Source organism: Saccostrea echinata, unplaced genomic scaffold (genome assembly GCF_033153115.1).
Source record: "Saccostrea echinata isolate AGI-Se365-2 ecotype Australia unplaced genomic scaffold, CSIRO_AGI_Sech_v1 ptg000015l, whole genome shotgun sequence".
In the NCBI taxonomy this organism is placed as follows: domain Eukaryota; kingdom Metazoa; phylum Mollusca; class Bivalvia; order Ostreida; family Ostreidae; genus Saccostrea; species Saccostrea echinata.
The window spans coordinates 5,814,766-5,829,624 of NW_026889764.1; the positions used below are offsets into that span (position 1 = coordinate 5,814,766).

General features: G+C 34.3%; 2 protein-coding genes across 2 annotated transcripts; one reads left to right on the plus strand and one right to left on the minus strand.

The window, feature by feature from the left end:
* Positions 1-8,381: 8,381 nt before the first annotated feature.
* LOC133187783 (replication factor C subunit 2-like) lies at positions 8,382-9,942 on the minus strand. The gene has a single exon (XM_061323183.1). It carries the CDS (start codon positions 9,909-9,911, stop codon positions 8,868-8,870), a length of 1,044 nt encoding a protein of 347 aa, XP_061179167.1. The 5' UTR covers positions 9,912-9,942; the 3' UTR covers positions 8,382-8,867.
* An 84-nt stretch (positions 9,943-10,026) lies between these two features.
* On the plus strand, positions 10,027-13,965 carry LOC133187445 (N-acyl-phosphatidylethanolamine-hydrolyzing phospholipase D-like). Its single transcript, XM_061322822.1, has 6 exons — positions 10,027-10,114; positions 10,253-10,409; positions 11,130-11,660; positions 11,791-11,942; positions 12,341-12,461; positions 12,889-13,965. Exons 2-6 carry the CDS (start codon positions 10,254-10,256, stop codon positions 13,015-13,017), a joined length of 1,089 nt encoding a protein of 362 aa, XP_061178806.1. The 5' UTR covers positions 10,027-10,114; position 10,253; the 3' UTR covers positions 13,018-13,965.
* The last annotated feature ends 894 nt before the right edge of the window (positions 13,966-14,859 follow it).

A 14,859-nucleotide genomic window follows, 5' to 3' on the forward strand; every position in this document is an offset into this window, starting at 1 on the left:
GATTCTCGGACTTCGATCGAGTACCCGGTTAACCGGGTACTCGTTGACATCCGTAATATATATATATATATATAAGATGGACAGGTAGGGTTTTTAACCCTGGAGTTTTGTGTGGAAAAAACATTTGTAAAGTGAGTATAGTCTGTGTTTTTTGACAAACTGTGTGATATTTGTGGTTCATGAAATAGAAAATGTCAGAAGTATCGGAAAGGGAAAGGCGTAGGCTTTCGTCAGACGGGCAAACTGAAAAGCCCCCTAACAAAATGCTCAAAATGGCGGGTGGGAAGGAAGAACCGAATGATAAAGATTTTGAAACGAAAATAATTGATCAAATGACTGTTATAGCAGACGCGGTGAGCAGCCTTCAGAAAGGTCAAAAAGAACTTAGGTCGTCGTTTGATAGCAAACTAGATAAATTTCGAAACGAGTTTATGGCAAGCATTGACGACAAATTCAAAGCAATGAAATCAGATTTTGACCTTGAACTTGGGAGACACCAGGGACAGATTGATTCGCTGTCACGGTCTGTTGACACACTTATTGAAAGAATACAAAGGGTTGAGAATATAGAACGCCCTGAATGCGAACCAGAATTGGTTATTAGTACAAACAAGAAAAATCATGCGAACACACTCTATGATCCTGAGCTCACGAGAATCGCCAATAACGTTACGCAGAATGAAGAGGAGAACATTTTTGAGATTGCTAACGATATGATAAGACACCTAAGTGATTCTGTAAAAGTAGTTGCGGCGGCACGACTAAAGAACAGAGTTTTCGGCAAACCCGGTCTAGTCAAAATTAGTTGATGAGAAAATAGAAGTTCTACGAAGGAAACGGGATTTGCAGAATGTCGAAGCATATAAATCGGTCTTTCTTAGATCCTCAAAATCACACACAGAGAGATTGATAGAGCTTAACGCAAAAACTATTTTGAATCAGATTCCAAACGGCAACCAATTTCGCATAACATCCAATGGAAGAATCGTGAAAAAAACACATAACCTACAACAAAACAATCCACCTGACTTCCCAGATCAAAATCGCGATAACCACCTGTAGGGACTTTCCCGGCCTATTGACAGTCTAAAATTAGGTCATTTAAATGTCTGTGGTTGGACTAAAGAAAATGGGGATTGATTGATTGTATATTGTTTTACGTCCCATTCGAGAATTTTTCACTCATATAGAGACGTCACCATATACCGGTGAAGGGCTTCAAATTTTGACCTTTACTCGGCACTCAGGGCCATTAAGCAGTGAGGGATCTTTATCGTGCCAACGCCTGCCGTGACACGGGGCCTCGGTTTTTAAGGTCTCATCCGAAAGACCCGCAACTTTCACTTCAAAGTGCCGAGCGCATGGCGAAGGAACAGTTGCTACCTATTTTTTATCGACTTAGGTCTGTCGCGGCCGAGATTCGAGCTCACGACCTCCCGATCACGAAGCGAGCGCTCTACCGACTGAGCTACCGTGAACGGTAAAGACAATGGGGAACTCAGAAATCAAATTATTTGTGCACTAAATTATGATATAATAGCCATTAGTGAAACACATTTAAATAAAGGAAATATTATTGATATCCCAGGTTATAGATGGTTTGGTTATAATAGAAAGGATATACATGTAAATGCACCGAAACCTTCGGGTGGTGTTGGAATATTGATAAAGGAATGGTTAATAGATCAATTTGAGATAATAGTGATTGACAGAAAATTTGATGGTATCCTTGGAATAAAACTGAAAACTGTCGTTCTGATTTTGAATTCATTGTGTTTGTATGCTACTTACCACCCGAATATTCTAACAGAGGACGGGATGCTCAAGGTTTCTATACACATCTTTTAACACAGATTTATCTAAATTGTGAAAGTGATGCTATTTTCGTGACGGGTGACCTAAATTCTAGAATAGGCAATTTGAATGACACACTTCAAGACATTGATCATATTCCGAATCGAACAGCTATAGACAGCACTGTTAATCAACACGGGCATGAATTAATTGACTTTCTCAATGAAGCAAACTTTTGTGTATTGAATGGTAGATTCCCACATGATAACTTCACATGTATTTCAAGGAAGGGCAAATCTGTAGTAGATTATATATGCGTACCAATAGATGTACTATTGAATTTTGTAGGGGAAAAATCAAAACTTCCTGATCATTCCGTCTTCATGTGTGAATTTAATGTCTCCGACTGTTGTTAAGTTTCTGATACCCCAAAAATTGAACATTGTCAAAATCGGTTTCAATTTCATAGGATTCCAGATGATTTTATGTCAAGTGAATTGAGAAGGTCTGCTCTGATAGCAACAATTAATCTGATTGAAAACAGTCGTAAAACACAGGAAAGTATTGACGAGATTTATGAACAACTATGTGAAATGGAAACCAAGATCCCTAAAGTTAAACCAAGTAGTAATAATAAACGTTTTAAACATAGCAAGCCATACTGGACTGACCAATTAACAGATCTATGGAACGCTACGTGGGTAGCAGAAAATAAATTCATACGATATAAGGGAGAAAGAAAAGTCAAATCTGCACTTAGACGGGAATATATCAAAGCACGAGATACATTTGATAAATCTCTTAGACGCGCTGAACGCACCTACAAGAAATCATTTGCTAATGTTATTGAAGATATGAGCTCAACAAACCCAAATGAATTCTGGAATAAAATTCGAAATCTTGGCCCTAGAAATAAACACACCATACCAATGGAGGTTTTGGATGATGAAGGAAATGTTATATGTAACGAACGGGACATCTTGGAACGATGGAGAGTTGATTTTGAAAATCTGTACAACGGGTGTGGAAGTACAGAATTTGATAACGACCACTACAATCAATCAAAATCAGATAAATATATCAGAGAAAGTCGGATGGAAGAAGAATTTTATCAGTGTAATGAAGAAATTAATTATGATGTATCTTTTCAGGAAATATCTGATATAGTGATGCGTGCAAAATCTAATTCCGCTTGTGGGTTCGACGAAATTCCTTACAGTGTTTTGAAATATCCAGTTGTTATTAACACAATATGTCGTCTTTTCCAACATATTTTTGATACAAGCACGATCCCATCGGTGTGGAGGAAAGAAATAATCTGTCCTATTCTTAAGGATCCTTCTTCAGACAAACGTCTTCCTATGAATTATCGCGGAGTGAGCTTATTGTCATGTATTAGTAAACTGTACAGTTCCTTTATGAATAAAAGAATTATGAGTTATTTAGAGAATAACGACATTCTGGCAGATGAACAAAATGGTTTTAGAAAGGATAGATCGTGTGAAGATCATTTATTTACACTGAATAGTTTAGTTCAAAACAATAAAAATCTCTATGTTGCATTTATTGACCTTCAAAAATGTTTTGATTTTGTCGATAGAGATATGATGCTCTACAAACTTTTGTTACATAATATAGATGGTAAAATTTACAACTCGATAAAAAATATTTACCAAAGTTCAGAATCTTGTGTAAGAGTTAATAATAAGATTACAAATTGGTTTAGGTGCAAAACTGGTGTTAAACAAGGAGATAATTTATCACCTACCTTATTTTCAATTTTCATTAATGATCTGGTACAGGATATTAATAAGCTTAATTTGGGCATAGAACTAGTAGATCGAAAATTGTCTATCTTATTATACGCAGATGACATTGCTTTAATAGCCAAGTCTCCAGAAGATTTACAAAATATGTTAAATAAACTACATAGCTGGTGTAGACGTTGGAGAGTTCTTATAAACACCAATAAATCTAAGTGCGTACATTTCAATAAAACAAGGTCAAGAGCAACCAATTTTGAATTCACTATTGGACTTAAGTTAGAAACAGTTGAGAATTATAAGTATTTAGGTATAACGTTTACGCACACTGGTAATTTCATGAAAAATGCAGAAAATCTTGCTAAAGCAGGGGGACGTGCTCTTGGGAAAATTATATCTTCCATTCATAGTAATAAAGATTTCAGGTTTAATGCTTATGAAAAACTATTTTACTCTTGTGTAATACCTGTTTTAGATTTTGCATCCAGTGTCTGGGGTTTCAAAAAATTCCAACCAATAGATAATATTCAAAATAGAGCGATTCGGTATTTTATTGGGGTACACCGCTTTGCTCCTACACTGGGGGTTTATGGAGACACTGGATGGATTCCCAGTCAGTGTAGATGTTGGATAAATGTAATCAGATATTGGAATAGAGTTTTATCCTTTAGCAATGATCGAATTACAAGAATTGTTTTTGAAGTTGATTACAATAAGTGTAGGAATAACTGGTGCAGTGATTTGAAAGAAATATTACACCAACTAGAGCTGGATTATTATTTCGAGTCAAAGCTTATGGTAAATATAAATATGGTTCAATCAAAAATACACAATTATTATTCAAACCTTTGGAGCAATGAGATTTTAAGCATTCCTAAATTGCGGACTTACGTTTATTTTAAAACAACTTTTGGAAGGGAAAATTATGTAGTACTTGATATGCCTAAATATTTACGTTCAATTTTAGCACAATTTAGATGTGGAATTTTACCACTACGAATAGAAACCGGTAGATATCATGGGGAACCTGTTGAGGATCGAATTTGCACCTTTTGCTCTAAAAATAATGTAGAAGACGAAATTCATTTTTTATTGCATTGTCCTATGTACTCTGAATATCGTTCAAAACTTTTTGAAAACACTGGTCTTAATGAAATGGCATGGTCAGATATGGATTTACTAAGTATACTTGTTTCAAATTATCCTCGACAGGTTGCAAAATATTTATATTTTTCATTTGTGCGGAGACAGTCCGTTATCTTCAGAAAATAAGAATGTATTTCAGTGTCATATTTATCTACTAATAACAGACACTACCAATCTTAGCATACAAAATAAATATATGTATATATATCAAAATTATGTTTATTTACTTTTTTGTTTATCCCTTAACGTTGTGCTCTTTATTTTCTTTATATCAAGGGGTCCAGCCTAAATTCCTTTGCAAAGGCGTATTTTTCTTTGCAACAGAGAAAATGGCGGAGTCGAAGCGGAGACTGGAAAGAAGGCCAGTAAACATCACGAAATTTTTAATGATTCGCGCATTTAATTCGGTATCAAAATATGTCGTTTCGGTGAAGCATTTATTTGTCTTTTGGAGGGATACTTTTGGATACCCACGACTTACATACCAAAAAATCTATTGAAATAAAACGACATGCCTTGCAGACACGAATTGAATACGTGTGTCATCATATGAGGGTAAATACTGTCTTTTACAACAGAGTACATGTTGAATGGAAAATTAGAGAAACTTATCTCATATATTACATCAAGACTCCTTATTCAAACATGACTTTCTGTGACAAAATGACAAAATTTTATCTAAATTCCAAAATAAAGGTAGTATAGGAAATATTTCATTTGCAAATTGCGGTTCAGGGCTTGTTTTTCCTGTGCAAATCACTTTGCTGTATAAACAATACAGAAATTCACTATCACAACGATTACAAAAACGAAAAATACATGCTGATAAATTTTGATTTAATCTGTACGTAAATTTCAAGGTATTGCTTCCTTTAAAACTGTTTTCATAACCGGTGAGATTTATCTATTTCAAAGAAGAGCACTGCATCAAATGCAGTAAGATTATTACCAGCAAATATTTTCTTCGACGCAGCAAGATTTGTATTCATGTAATCATTATGGGAAGTGTTTTCGAACCAACGAAAAGTGTGATTTGTGTAAAAAAAAAATAATTTCTATAATAAAGGTCTTATTAAGTACCGCGAAAACAGAATGTATGCCACAAAACTCTTCCCACCTCCTTCTTATGTGAAATCTAAATACAACAGCATCGCCAGGAACTTGTAAAAATCCCAAGAATAAAAAAAAACTATTTCGTGAACTGATTGAAATCATCAAGATTGTGTAAGATAATCAAGTACATTAAATCCAAAATGTGAAATATTCTTTAATTAATCGTCATATGAAGGGTTTAATGCAATATATTTCTTGAAATATTTTTTCCAATGCTATCATCGCATAGCATTTTTTAATCTCTTATGGAATTATGCTTTCGGGTCCGTACTGCGTTGGGGGGGATGGGGGGGGGGGTCTAAGGATATTTTTTGATGTAGTTTAACAAGGTAAATTTTCATTTGGAATCCCCCCTTTTTTTTGAAAACATTGCTATGGGATTGACTTTTGAATATCATTGTTATTTTTTAGAAAACATTGTCTTTATTTACGAAATAAAAATTGGAGAAATTTAATTTTGTTGTTTTTTACCATGAGTAAATAATATTTGATGCAAAGCCTATCTGTTCGTTGGGGGGTGGGGGGTGGGGGGTCCAAAAGAATTCTACCAAAAATTAAGAAAAAAAAAATTAAAAAACCATTTCCAGAAAGTTAATACAGAGTGATCTTTTTTTCAGTCACCAAATGTTTAAATTCTGTCTTGATATACATGATACATGTTTAAATTTCGCCGAACAAATCCTATGCTAAAATACTAAGTTCATTCTAGTTACCTAATATGTATATAAGTATAAATGACGTATCTAAGACCCATTTTATATTTCGAACGTATGACAAATTTAAATGATTTTATTTTTAAAACAAATGTCCATATTCAAATACATGTATGCAAATTGTACAGATTCAACTGTCAAAACTTTTATTCGGGTTCACAGTATCGACAAGAAACATTTGATACATGCAATACTTGTGTACGAATACTTTAAGATGATGAAAGAGAATGGCAGTTATAAAATTGTCGTCATCTTACAATGTATATCACTATATGACAATTTTCATCGTAAAAATAAATTATTATTATAAAAATTGAATTTCAGTAATTCATGAGTTACAGTACAAGAAATATAGTTAATTTTCTACACCCTATACAGTTCCCTTTCCAATATCCCCACTTTCAACGATGATAGAATTTTAGATCCGTCGACCCTAATCCACCCGATCGCAAACAGTCAAAATACTCTTTGGAACTTGCATATGCCCTTGTCCAGATTTTTTTTCCCTTATTTACCAACCTCAGGTTTGAGCGTATCAAGGGATCAGTCTAGAGAGGGAAAAAAAATAAAAAAGTGTATCAGAGGTAGGGAGAAACTAACAAAAAAAAATACACCCTCCCCAATTAGAATCATAGGATTTACTGTGTACACACCCCTTAAATTATGCTGGGTGACAGGGGATTTTCATCGTGAAAAGTATGTATACAATTTGATTGCAAGCACTATATTGCTGCCTGTAATTTTGGCGAAGAGGCCTTTTCAATATATATAACGACCAATGTTCTGAATCACAGAGTTGCAAAGTAAACATGTCCTAATATCGACTTTGCAAAGTAATTTTAATCTTAAAGTCGTAAATTGTGGATTAAATTTCTAAAACTGGCTTTGTGTGAATGGAAATTGTGTTTTTCTAATATTTGACCGGAAAATTTACAAATATATGTAATTTTTACAGCTTTGGACTGTGCAGTATGTTACAAATAACCGATGATTGGTTATGAATGCGACAAACAATAGAGACATGTCTATGGTTTTTCTTCAATAATTTTTTCATCTTAAAGTAAATCTCTTTAGCTTAGTTTTCCCATTGGAAAGGATGGATAGGCGCACCGAAACGTAACATCCATTTATCAAAATTAATGATTATAGTTCCTAAAAATTACACGAAAGTTACTGACCTCGTTTTCTTCTCCGCTTCGTATCCGCCATTTTTTCGGTTGCAAAGAAAAATACGCCTTTGCAAAGGAATTTAGGCTGGACCCCTTGTATATATATTGTATTTCAATTTTGTGTTTAAAGTGGCATATAGGCCCGATGGGCCGGGTGTTAATTGTTATTTTATACAGCTTGTAAACAAAGGATTTAATTATGTACACATGTCACTATAAATAAATAAATTACTTACTTACTTACTTATATATATATGAAAAAATCTTTTTCTCAAGAACAGAAAAGCCATGATTAGTCCTACCGATCTGGAGGCAACTTCAGGTAGTGTAGAATCAAATTTGTTCAAAAGAAGGCACGGGGGGGGGGGGATCAAGTTTTTACAAATGAATATATAGGAAAAAATCTGCTGCTCAAGAACAGCAAAGCCATTTAGTTATATTGATATGGAAGCATCGGGTAGTTTAAAATAATTCAAGCCCCCCCCCCCCCTCCCCCTCCACCCCATGTAAACTTTTCAATACTGAACTGAATTTTGCTTTTTTTGCTTTTTGGAAGTTGGCTTGGTCCTTTATTTAAAAAATTTAGAATCCCCTTTACCCAAGGATGCTTTGTGCAAGGAGCTTTCAGCTCAGGTGAGCTAAAAGTCAATTGATTAAGTTATTAATAAGAGAAGACTATTAAGTTACAGCATGTGAATATTTAATACTTGCACAAGGAAAGAAAACGTTCACAGAGAAATCAATTTTGAGACAAATGCTTACGCATGTGTTCATTTGTATAAATTTATCTAGTACATACATTGAAATTACATCATATTACCAGTAGTAAGTGAGGTTTAACTCAAGGTAACAATTCAAGAACTCGGACAGAAATCCATGTTTGTAAGGTTTTCATAGTAAAGGAACATTGCCACAAGAAATATTCTGTGCAAGAATTTCTAATGACTAACTGTTTGTTAGATGAAATGTGTAGTTTAACCAAAGTCCCCCATTGTGATAGAAATGTCTTTGAATGTTACAATGGCAGTTTGTCAAACACATTCACACTCAGTATACTGTCCAAGGATATATTTTTGCTGTTTGCTAGACGAAATGTGGATTTGGAGTTTCCCTTAGTGATTGAAATGTCTTTGATGTTATAATGGAAGTTTTACACACACATTCACAAGCTATCCTTTCATTCCACCAGGCACAGCAGATTTTTTACACAGTCTTGCTAATAATGCTGACATCTGCAACAGGGACTGAACACCTTCTGCTATCCTCATATGCGTATAACCGATTTCTTTAATAAATTCAAGTTTCAGGAATTCTGGGATATTCTGGTTTTTGCAGACTCTGAAGATAATGGTGATTATATCCTCTGCCGAGTATCCCAGCTTCCAGAGATGGGTCATAGTTTTATAAGCCTCCTCCACATTGCCATTAACACAGTGTTGTAGCATTTCCTGTATCAGCATGGGATGAGGTTCATCACAAACCTTGAAGACATTTTCACTGTTGACATGCCCAAAACCTTGAAATGTTGACTGCAAGTTGTTCAGAGCCTGTCGCATGTCTCCTTGTGCTGTAAACACAATGGCCTCTAAGCCATCATCTGTATAACTAACAGATTCTTTCTCGCATACTTCCAGCAGCCTTTTCAATACTTGAGCATCACTCAGCTTTGAGTATCGCAAAACAGCACACCGAGACTGTATGGGCTCAATGATTTTTTCAGAAGCATTGCAGGCCAGTGCAAATCTAGTGGTCTTAGAGTATATCTCCATCGTTCTTCTCAGAGCTTGCTGCGCACCATCTGTCATACTGTCTGCTTCATCCAGAATAATAATCTTGTGTCTTCCTTTGGGTAATGTAACTTTTTGCTGTGCAAACATTTTTATTTTATTCCTCACAACATCAATACCTCTGTCATTTGATGCATTCATTTCTAGGACAGCGTCTCTGTATGAAGGCCCCAACATTGCTCTGGCAAGACATAATATACTTGTGGTTTTTCCAGTTCCAGGGGGACCAGCAATGATTAGATTTGGGACATTTCCGTCTCTGGCAAAAACTTCCAAACGGGTGATGGTCTCTTCGTTGCCTACTATATCATGAAGCTTGATCGGTCGATATTTTTCAACCCATGGCTGCTCATGTAGATGACCAGACTTTGTGGACATCTTTGAAGAACTAGGCATGTCGTCGATTTCCATTTCTTGATCGGCCATTTTTCCCGCAACTTTAATCAAGTCGGGTTTGGTAATCCGACTGTATGCGAATTTTCTACTTTCGTTTTAGCTTAATAATTTGAGGAAATTCGATGCAGACTTTGCTATTTTTATATTAGTAAAACGTTAGTCAAGTCGGTGCTTCAATCAGAAAATTTCTTTTGTTTTTAGGACCTACATCAAGAGATATCCTATTAATAGAAGTAAGAGGGTTAAACCAGAGATTTTTAATGTTTTTGTTGTTGTTGTTTTTTCCCCCCGATCGGAATGATTATAATTAAAATTGAATCCCTAATTTCGTCATCTGATGAAATTATGTTTAACAACTTTTTTAAAAACAGGATGACAGATCTAAGTCCATTAGTAAAAGCCGTGTGTAAGAATGGAAGATGGGAAAACCCTGTGGAATTTGATACCTGGAAGATGCCCAACAAACTAGAGTTTGTGAAGCTGAGAATGCTTGAAAAAGATAATAGTAACATCCCTACAGACCCTAAGGTGTGATCTTTTATGTTACTTTTAATTAAGGGGATGACTATTATTTTAATTCTGAAAAGGTGGTCATGGTGGTGGGTGCCACTGGGTGGCAGATTTTGGAGGTAAATAATCTGTCCTCGAAAATGTTGAAAATAAATAATCTGTCCTCAACTGGCAAGAAAATAAATATCTTTCCTTGACTGGTGCTACTACCCCACGGAATAGAGTTTTAGATATTATATTGGCTGTTATTGGCTCAAATTGTCAAGGAGAAGAAAATAAATAATCTGTCTATGAAAATAAATAATCTGACTCAAAACACAATTTGTGCCCCCCCCCCCCTTCAGAATTGTATAGTTGTTCTCTAATTGCAAAGTGAAATAGTCATCACTAACATATATGTGCATGTACACTACAGTAGTGTATATATACAAACATGTACACATAAATTTTTTTGTATTCCCTGTACAAATAATATTTTAAATGGTACTTCCATGCTTGTATGCTTTTACTGTGTACAAATTGATTGATCTTAAATGCTGATCTATCATGAATTTTTTTTATATACTTCATCAAGCTAATGCAATTCTGTCAGCTTAATTTTTTAAGAGTGTCTGAGTGGTAACAAAAAAAAAATAATAATAATTTTACCCGTATTTTTGCTTGCATTTTATTTGTTTATCAATTTTATTTTTATTATATCCAAGTAAACTAAATCAAAATTTTTCTACATTTCTCAAGGAACTGGACAAAACCTTACCTGTTATGCCTGTGGATTTTGAAAAGCTGAAAAACCCTGACCCAGACAGTATACAAGTCCTCTGGATTGGGCATGCGACAGTGTTTGTACAAATGGAGGGAATAAACATCCTCTGTGATCCAATATTCAGTGAACGTTGTAGCCCCACATTTAAAGTTGCTGGATTAGAACTGATGAAGCACTTTGGTTACAAGCGGTACCGACCAGTTCCATGTAAAATCAAAGAACTCCCACCAGTGGATGTTGTTTTAATTAGCCATGACCATTATGATCATCTGGACACAGAGTCTATCATGGAAATCAAAGAAAGCTTTCCCAATGCTAAATATTATGTTCCCATGGGTCTGAAGGATTGGTTCAAGGACTGTGGTTGTCAGGAAGTGAATGTGGAGGAGAAGAATTGGTGGGAGGAAATACAGCACCACCTACCGGACAAGCAGAGCCGCAGTGTAACATTTGCCTGTACCCCCGCGCAACACTGGTGTACTAGGACGGGGATTGATCAGAATAAGGTCAGATTTCACAGACTAGGACACCATTTTTTTTTTAGTAAAACTGACTCTGGTTTTTCATGTCTGAGATCTTTCCACATTTAATAATCTGACAGGAGCTTTGTGTTGTCATTATAACCTTGTTTCACAGAGACTTTGGTGCAGCTGGGTTGTGAAGGGAGAAACACACTCTTTCTACTTTGGGGGTGATACTGGTTATAATAAAATAGCCTTCCAGCAGATTGGGAAAAAATATGGGCCATTCTCCCTGAGTGTACTGCCAATTGGAGCATATGAGCCAAGGTAATAAATATACCACACTCATCATAGTGTTTCTTTCATGCTTCCCCTAACTACCTCTTTATATTTTTTAACACTTTGGGAATTTATCATTCGGCAAACCTCAGATGTTTTCATTGCCTTACGAAATTAGAAGAGGTATGAATTGTCTTAGGTGTGCTGAGTGCTTAGAAATATCTTTCACTGGTAATTTAAAGTATTGCAAATGCAAGTATGTAATACATGTATATCCAAAATAGTAACTTTAAAAATAAATCTTTTGGATAAATTTTGCCCTTTTAAATTGCTTCTTTGTGTTTCATATTAAGAACTCGTCTCGAACATGTTTTAAAATTATGATAATTTTGGATAAAAGTAAAAAAAATCTCATAATAAAAATATTTTTTCCATCATTTATACAGATGGTACATGCATCCCCAGCATGTAAGTCCTGAACAGTCTGTAGATATCCACAAAGAAATCAACTCCAAGTTCTCTCTGGGAGTTCACTGGGGAACATTTAAACAGATGGGATGTTTCGAGGTAGATTATCTTTAGGATAGGGAAGTCTTATGTTAGAGGTGAAATGAATGAATTATAGTGAAGTTTTCTATCATATATTAGGTTGGAAGTTCAAATTATAAGAAATGTATTTTCAGGTAGTTTAAGAACAAATAATAAAGGATAAGTTTAGTATGTAATCATCAATACTCTGTGCACATTTAATATAATTGTAAACATAAGTTGTAAAGTACGTATGATATAGGGATGATGTATTTCATATATTTTGTAATTTTTGTCATTTTGTTGAGAGTAATATGAGTAATCCAAGATAATTATAAAATCCTTATAGAAATGCTGAAGAAAGTGGTTGCTGGATTACATGGTTGTAAACTGCACTTTCCTAAGAAATCTTGAATGTAATATATAATTATATATAATATTCTTAAATTCTATCTTCTACTTCCAGAACTATCTGGAACCACCTACATTAGTAGCGGAACGTTTGAGGGAACTGAACCTACCAGAGAACAGCTTTAGGACCATAAAACATGGAGAAATTTGGAGCATTTCAAAAGAGGATGTGAATCCTTCATGATAAAGCCCTGAATCAGGAGATTTTAGATTCTTTACAAATTAAACTTGGACATGACTGAAAAATATTGAGACATGATAATTTTTATTAGACTTAATCTATCAGTATTTTGTCAAAATAGAACATCTGAAAATTTTACAGATTTTGGATTTAACATGTTTAAGAAACATCCCCCTCAATGTTTCTTTGTTTACTGTAATTTCTTACATTTTTAACAATGAAATACTGTAATTTATTGATGAAATAAAAGTGACATTTTTTCACAGATTGAAAAATATCAAAATTATATTTTTCACACTGTGAAAATAGAAAATCAAAAGTGCGACAAAACTCCAAATTTTCCTTCCCTTCACAAAGAGTTTTGTTAAAATTACTCTGTAGCCAGTTATGTTAGAGTAAACAATCAAAGTTTCTCCAAAGTCCATGATTACAATTTGCAATCACACACAGCTTATACATGTAGCTATAATATTTCAACCATGTGCACTCCAATTATGATGTCACAGCGTACAACACGATAAAACGAAAAGACTGGGCAAAGAAAATGTAATAAACAAAAAATTCAATGTTTTGTACATGTAGTTGGATATAGAATTTATTTCACTTGTAAGACAGGATTTTTATTTAATATTTTCACCCTTGCTTCACACTTGTGGAAATGTAGAAAATAAATTGATCCACTCGCGAAATAAATTCCATATCCAGCAACAAAACATTGAATATCCTCTATTTATCTTGAGCAACTCTTTTTCATTTACATTCATTCATTGATTTTTTCTTAGATACATGTACTTTATATACTAGCAGTAAGCATACATGTATATTAAGCTGGTTTTCTTTCAAGTTGGTTATGGTGAAAGTACAGTGTAAAATGCCTATACGCATACATGTATCTGTGTGCATAATGTTCATCTCATACAGCTGTGCAATAAAGTTTTTGTTTATAAACTATGATTTTTTGTTGAAGTGAATCTATATTGAACTTTTTTTATAATGAAGTCAATGCTGCATTATTCACTAAGTGTTGCTTTTCCATAAACTGTGTATCTGACAATAAGTTTGAATGAACAATCTTTTTTCTCCTTACATGCTATATATACACATATATTAGGTAAATACTGGTAAATAATAATTAGTATTCCTACTACATGTAGTATGTAACAATGGTTACTGTATGACATGTAACTATGCCTACAAAATGGGATGAAAGTTATGTATTTGGTGAGTTGTTGTCTTTGTCCAAGGTATCTCAAAATGTTGTGAGCTAATTTCATTGAACCTGGATAACTAAAAGAAAGGTTGGTCATACCAACATTGATACAAAGTTGTTGTTCATACCAACATTGATACAAAGATGCAAATTGTTCATACATATACCAAAATTGATACAAACTTGTTGATCTAACAAACATTGATAAAAGTTGTTGTTCATGCCATCGATTCAAAGTTGTTCATACCATCATTGATACAAAGTTGTTAATACCAACACTGATACAAAGTTGTTGTTCATACCAACACTGATACAAAGTAGTTGTTCATACCAACACTGATACAAAGTTGTTGTTCATACCAACATTGATACAAAGATGCAAAGTTGTTGTTCATACCAACATTGATACAAAGATGCAAAGTTGTTGTTCATACCAACATTGATACAAAGATGGTAATTGTCCACACATGTACCAATATTGATACAAAGTTGTTGTTCATATCGTCATTGATATAAAGTTGTTGTTCAAACCATCAATGATACAAAGTTGTTCATACCAACATTGATACAAATTGTACATGAAGGGAGAACTACATGCCCCCTGGTCACTGTAAATCAGAATTTTCAGGGACAAA

What these genes read in the sequence shown, in the direction of transcription:
- LOC133187445 (XM_061322822.1), top strand. Translation starts at nt 10,254, where the DNA reads ATGACAGATCTAAGTCCATTAGTAAAAGCCGTGTGTAAGAATGGAAGA. An exon ending in ACATCCCTACAGACCCTAAG is followed by an intron (nt 10,410 to 11,129) that starts GTGTGATCTTTT and finishes ACATTTCTCAAG; the next exon opens with GAACTGGACAAAACCTTACC. An exon ending in ATTGGAGCATATGAGCCAAG is followed by an intron (nt 11,943 to 12,340) that starts GTAATAAATATA and finishes TCATTTATACAG; the next exon opens with ATGGTACATGCATCCCCAGC.
- LOC133187783 (XM_061323183.1), bottom strand. Translation starts at nt 9,911, where the DNA reads ATGGCCGATCAAGAAATGGAAATCGACGACATGCCTAGTTCTTCAAAG.